We start from the raw sequence: 7,354 nt of genomic DNA on the forward strand, positions 1-7,354 counted from the left end.
AACTTTTATTGTGTCCGATGATAGAAATTTCCGAGGATAGAAATTTCCAATAGTGTTGGTTTCTAGAAAGAATTAATTGTTTGACAATTTAATTATGTGTAACATCAATAACTGATTTCATACTGTACAAATTTCAAGGTAGATTTGATCAGCAAACTTTGGCCATATCAAAAGGGAGTTGTTACGTGACATTTGTAAAGTCTTTTTCAAATGAATCATTATTTTTAAATGTAACATTGATATGGTAGGAAATTGTGTTTTCCCCAATATCGTAGTGGCTCTTAGTATTCTCTCTTTGGCCGCGATCACACAATCCAAAATTTAAAAACGAGAAAAACACATGCTTATTTTATTATGGAAATGTCTCCATTATATTTTAGTTGTGTTTGACCATTCAAGTTACTTTAGAATGGAGGCATTTTTAAATTTTCTTTCCTCATTTCCCTTTTTTTTTTTAATTAAGGAGTAAATATTTTCCAGTAAATCCCCATTTACGACATCATTGTAATTTTACTACAATCTCATATCACCAAAATAAAAAAGATACTCCAATGCCAAAAATAGAATCTAATCGCACTTGACCGGCTTTTACAAATAAATGAAGACGTCTTTCGATCAAATATATGACGATCGTTGCCATTTGAAGTTAATTGTTGTCAATCGGTATACCGTTTTCAAAATGTAGCTCTGACGTAGTAGATATGCTACGTGAGATCATGATGTTATCGCTGCTCAAATAATAAAATACTGAGCAGTTTTTAGGAAAATAATTTTCAGACAATCTAAAAAAGTAAATACTTGAACAATGAGGGATTCAGCACGAACTCCGAAAGTAAAGAAACTAAGGAATATTAGAACCTAGGTATAGCTATTAACATTAATGCCATATGCATAATGTGTACGGAGAGCTATATTTACAAAAATGAAGGAACGGTAAGTCAGACTTAAAACAGTGTCTACCCCCTTGCGAACAATGTGGATATATTTTTTATTTTTTAATATTTCGATTCCAGCCTAAAATGATTTTTAGATTTGCCTCGAGCAAAGCACAACAATGACCATTGTGGGTTCTTTTTGATATTACCAAATGTGATCCCAGCAAGGGTTCGCCATATTAAGTGCTGCTCCAAAGTTAAATGCCAAGTCTGATAAATTCGAAGGCTCACTGAATTTGTTATTTATTAGCATGGCGGACGACGTCTCTAACCTAAAGAACACCTCCTTTTATCTACTAACTAAGTTTATTGATTTCATTGACTCGCATTCTCCGCTTAAACAGAGACAAGGGTGAATTTAATCGTATAATGAAAGAAGAAAACATTTTTTTAATTTAATAACTTAAATAGAAGTTACCTAATCTTAAATAACATTTTCTATGAAAAAAGTAGGGTATAATCAATCAGCTGGTGCTAAGGTTTGCACTTTATTACGCAAGATGATGCCATGATGACACCATTACATAAGTGCAACAAAACCAACTACAGAGTGTTTCGCAATTTACAACACTTGTGGTAATCGCTGTAAATATGTAAACAAAGTCATGAAATTTATCGCGAAATTACGGTCAACATTTTCCTCGTATTACATTTGAAATATGACACAGTAAAAAAAATCGAAGAGTTTACAGTTTGAAGACTTACTTAAAATGTATTCATTTGAATATTTTGCTTTCCTTGGGGAATTATTTGTTTTGACGAAAAAAGATTACCCGCAAAAATATGCGAATGAATGCAACTAATGTTATTATACATAATTAGTACGCGCACTGTACGGAAAAGTAAATAATAAACTCATATCGATTAAACAAAAGCCAAATGCATCTTTAAAGTAAGTCGAATTGAATTCATTTTTCAATACATATGTACGGCTGAGAATAAAAGAGACTTTAACGAAATCATACCAATGTAAGTGTATCGGAATTTTCGCTCCGACAAAAGTGTCTCACAATTTTTGCGCGACTCAAAACTGAATCGAAAAATATTTTGTCGAACAATAAAGTCGTGTGACACATTTATCGGAACGGAAATTTAGAACCAGTTTAATATTTAGGAATATTTATGAAGCATTCTAATTAAAAATATGATTGTCCGAGAATGAAAGTGAGTCTTCTCCTCACAACATAGAAATGTGTAACAAATCTTAAAGATTTTATTGAATTGTAGTACCAATCCAAATTTTATTGGAGTGAAACACGGCGTGAAGAATAAATTGGTTTTGATGTTTCGAGTTAAAAAAAGACTAATTTTTACGCTTTTCATGAGAGCGATCAGAAAAGTTGTGAACAAATCTTCAACATGAATTGGAATGTAAATCAAATGTCAACATATAAGGATATTCAATAGGTATCATATGGCAAGTTTATAAGAAACTCTCGGAGACTCGGTATAGAACACTCCAAAAGTGAAAAAAATCCAGATCGTGATTTGAATGATAAGGAACGCAATTTTTTTCATACTGATTTCACCAGGTGATACAGAAAATTGAGTAATATTTGAGAATTGAAGAAAAAAAATTTAATAATTTTTTTCATTTTTCACGATTTTTTACCATTTACATGGGAGGCTTGTATGAAAAACACGGAAGACCGCTGAAATTGCAAACGCCAAATATATACGGACTTACGATAGTGCCATTTCAGCGGTCTTCCGTGTTTTTCATACAAGCCTCCCATGTAAATGGTAAAAAATCGTGAAAAATGAAAAAAGTATACTCAATTTTCTGTATCACCTGCTGAAATCAGAATGAAAAAAATCGCATTCCATATCATCTAAATCAGGATCTGGACTTTTACTGTTTTCTGAACGCACACTGAAGAATAAATTCACGATCGAATCTGCTAGAATATGCGAGTATTGTATGGCAACCATACCACCGTATACACTCCGATAGAATAGAGTCAATTCAGAAAGATTTTGTGATTTATGCATTAAGATTTATTTACCAAAGAGACGAAAATTTTGTATTGCCACCGTATCAGTTTAGATGTGATGTATTAAAAATTCAAGCACTTTGGAGACGGCGAATAGTGGCATTTATTAATATTTTGAATTAATGATCTCCTACTGGGTAAAATAGTGTCGAGTTCGATTAGAGATAAGATTATGTACAAAAGAGTTCTATATAACGCTAGTCAAAGAACTTTAAGAAATACAGAGCTCATTAGAGTAAGAACGTTCACGACGGAATATGCACATAGCCAGCCATTTTGCGTGGCTTGTAGGAATTTTAATTTAATAAGAGAAACATTTTTAAAATCGGCATCGAGACAAATTTTTAGAAGTAATATTGTCAAATTGGAAAATGTGATATTTGTTGAGCGGCAAAAAAATTTAGTTTTTAATTTTTTTAAAATAATTGTATTGAAACACTAGAGATTAAAACAACACAGTCGATGTCTGCTGCTCCGAAGTCGATAAGACTGGTGGCTGGATATTCGATTCTGGTAGTGATTAATTGTGAATGATATTGTATAATGCTTTGTGATAAATTCAGTCTGAGATGAGACGGTGAGAAAATAAATAAATAAATACCTGAAAGATATTATATTTAACTGAAAAAATTATATGTTATTATTTAGAAAAATGAATTTAGAACGCTACGTTGATGAAATTTATAACTTGGCATTTTTATATTTAACAGAGCAAAATTTATTTTAACTGAACATTTAAATAACATCCGAATAATCTGCAAAAAATTTTTTTATGATTTACTTCAATTTTTATTAAATACTAGTTTCTTCCGATACTTCTATATTTTTTTTACATATGGGACGGTTACGAGCGAGCGAAGCGAGAGCTTGACATTTTTCAGAAGCACACTCCACTCTCTGAACACTTTTTAAGTGTGATTTTTCATGCCTTTTTAAATTAAATTAGTTTTAATTTTTACTCCACAATAACAACACAAAAAAACATTTTGCTTTATACAATTTGAAATATAATTAACAAGTTTATATGGATTTTTTACCACGCTGATTATTTTTTACCACGCTTAGCTGTCAAAACAATGTTATGGATAGATGACAAATATATCTGACCGCTAGATGGCTGTTTGTAGCTAAGGGGACAGATACATGCTTCGCTCGTTCCCGATGATTCAAAACAATGGTTAATTTCTGGAACATGTAACGAATGGTGGCACATCACATCTGCATATTACATCATATATTTCGAGGTGTTCAAGTTTTAATTTTTCTCCACGCTTTAAAGTTAGCTTGCCAAATTTGCAAACAGGTCCGTCCGTTTTGTCATTTGATATTGATTCTGGATCGATTTCATCATTTTCTTTTGCTTTAAAATAATAAATTTATTAGATATTAATGTAAATGGTACAAAGTTCATAAACACTTACGGCATCTGTTTCCCACTGAACAGCATTCATTTTTGTAGAAAAGTGGAACACAACCTTGTCTCAATGAATTGAATTGATATAATTCATATAAACAATCGATTCTCCTACAATTGGGATTCTCAGGTAAAGCTGTTGCATTATCAAAGTCTTCAGTGCAAAAACATTTATAGCACTCATTTCTAGGATAAAATCGTTCATTTAAACGATATGTTCTAGCTTGAAAATAACATTTTTTCATTGTTTTAATTTCCGTAGGATCTAAAAGTTGATAAATGTACAACAGTTTTCCAAATGACGATACACGATCAATTATCGAAATACCGAGAAAAAAATCGAAAATATTAGAGTTCTCTTTAAAATCGCATTTTGTTAAAGTCAAGTATGAAAGATCAATAAAATATCGTTAGTCAAAATATCTATAATTAATTGAAAAATTTACATGTGAAAAAATTAAGTGTAGAACACAATTTTGTCGTTAGATTATTCCAAATGGATTTTGTGATAATAAAAGGTATTAAGTAAGATTTTTGAATTTATTCACCACAAACATCCATATGACCACAGCAACTTTGCAAAGATTCGTATTGCACTATGCATTTGGATCGGTCCACATTTTGTTCTAGGAGACATTCATTTGAGCCACACAAAAAAGCCGGCCATTTATTCCACAATTCACATATACAAGGTCCGGTACACTCACCATCAGGGGCTATGTACCAAATATCTTTGACACTCTGATATATAGTATCCGAAAAGTTTTTTACGATTTCCAAAGCTGTAGAACAAAACATCAAACAAAAATGTTATTATATGATAAGGCTGTTTAATATTTGTTTGTGGATAAACCAATTAAAATGGAGTGCATAAAATGGAACGACATCGAGACATCCAAAACACTTACATCTAGCATTTACAAGTATCTTATCTTTAATATTATAAGATGTTCCTCTGAAATGGCATTTATTCTCATCAAATTTTTGGTAGTCGGGACATTCGAAACTGCAAATACAAATAAAATCTAATATATAAATAAGGTAAGTATGCCTAAGTCGGACACTGCGCCTAAGTTGGACACCCGTGACATTTTTATGTTGTCATCGTTTTTTCGAGCTCAAACTACTGTCATTCGATAGCATTCAATCGTAGCATATTTTTACTGTGAGACAGACATATTTACACAAATTTTTTGTCGCACCACAAAGAAAAGTATTTTTTACACTTTCCGAAAGTTTTTTCACGTTTTTTACCAACGAACAAAAAGTGACAATAAAAGTGATTCAAATCAAGGTAAATATATTCATGGTATTTGTTTTTCTTTTATCTTTCGATTGATGCATACAAAAAGTGTGTATGTTCATTGGTGTCGTTTGTACAGCCATTTTTTCAAAATGGCGGCTTGTTCCTATGTCGGACACCTTTTTTGTTCCTAAGTTGGACACCCCATAAAGGAAAACGGAAGGATTTTTTTTTATCGGATGTCTTATTTATTCGTAATTGGCGTATATTTATGTTGATTTTTAGTTCAAGATGAGTTCAAAACGTAAGTCCATTGACCCATCTGTTTTATTGGAAGCCGTGAAACGTGTGAAAATTGGAAATGAATCCAAAAAGTCGGTGTCAAAGAATTTTGGCATACCTCGTACCACACTTTTGCGCCATTTGGACAACATTGATCGTGTTATTCCCAATATAACTGTGGCCACAGATGAGGATTTGATGCTCGTTTTGGATAACGGCGGAACAATGGGCACTACCCCTGTATGTAATGTTGTGGATAATAACTCATCAATTGGTGCTGGTTCTGTATGTGTTCGTCCTGTATGTCCATATATATCTTATCGTTTTTATCGCTGTTCCACTATAACTTATTCCGCTTTCTACAGATTTTCACTAAACGCGAAGAAATTATTCTGATGGAATACATTTTGAAATGCGCCGATATTTACTACGGCCTCAGCATAACTGAGGTAAAAAAGTTGGCATTTGAGTTTGCCGTGAAAATTGGCGTCAATTTTCCCCCCGCGTGGAATGAAAAACAGATGGCCGGGTGGAAATGGTTCCACAATTTTATGAAGCGGCATCCCAATATGTCCATGCGAACGCCGCAACAAGTTAGTATGAACCGTATGCGTGGATTTTCACGCGAAAACGTGGACTTATTTTTTTCGAACTTGGATCGTGTCACCGATCCAAGTGGTGATGGCCACGAATACGCGGCTCAAGCCATATGGAATATGGACGAAACTGGATTTTCCACAGTTCCCACAAAAATTGGCAAAATCGTTGGCCGAAAAGGAGCCAAAAATGTTGGCGTGATGGCGTCTGCTGAGCGTGGCACTTTGGTTAGCATGGTAGCGTGTGTAAGTGCATCTGGCACTTATTGTCCGCCATTTTGGATTTTCCCACGCAAAAATATGCGCTCCATTTTCCTTGAGCGTGCGCCGGAAGGATCCGAAGGCATGGCCAACGGCTCCGGATGGATCCATCGAGCAGAATTTTTTGAATTTATGAAGCACTTCATCAAATACTCCCATGCATCTTTGGATAATCGTCAGCTGCTCATTTTGGATAACAATTGCTCACACCTTTCAGTAGAAGCAATAGACTTGGCCAATAAGCATGGCGTTGCCATGCTATCCATCCCACCGCATTGCAGCCACAAGCTACAACCCTTAGACGTTTCTGTGTTTGGCCCGTTCAAGGCATATTATTCAAACGCTTGCGGCAGCTGGTGCAAAAATAATATTGGCCGAGTGATGGAAATTCATCACATTCCAGAAATCGTTGGGCAATGTATCGACCTTGCGTTCACTCCTGCCAATATAAAATCTGATTTCAGAGCGACAGGTAATGTTTTCGTATTGTAACATTTCTCGCTTTGTAACCTTTTTCGCTCTTGTTCTCAGGAATTCGGCCATTCAACCGAGACATATTCTCCGATTCTGATTTCGTTGTGGCAGATTTTGATCAGGACCAGCCAAATCCCCACCCACAAAATCTGCCA

General features: G+C 34.0%; 1 protein-coding gene across 1 annotated transcript; it reads left to right on the forward strand.

The window, feature by feature from the left end:
• Positions 1-5,877: 5,877 nt before the first annotated feature.
• Positions 5,878-7,197, forward strand: LOC116351929 (the record flags this gene model as incomplete). Its single annotated transcript, XM_031784087.1, has 3 exons — positions 5,878-6,153; positions 6,234-6,317; positions 6,390-7,197. Coding segments are annotated over exons 1-3 (1,168 nt in total), but the record flags the coding sequence as incomplete, so codon positions are not given.
• Between the last annotated feature and the right edge of the window lie 157 nt (positions 7,198-7,354).

The sequence above is a fragment of the Contarinia nasturtii genome, unplaced genomic scaffold (assembly GCF_009176525.2).
Source record: "Contarinia nasturtii isolate CC-2019 unplaced genomic scaffold, AAFC_CNas_1.1 Cnas_scaffold_6614, whole genome shotgun sequence".
Taxonomy (NCBI): domain Eukaryota; kingdom Metazoa; phylum Arthropoda; class Insecta; order Diptera; family Cecidomyiidae; genus Contarinia; species Contarinia nasturtii.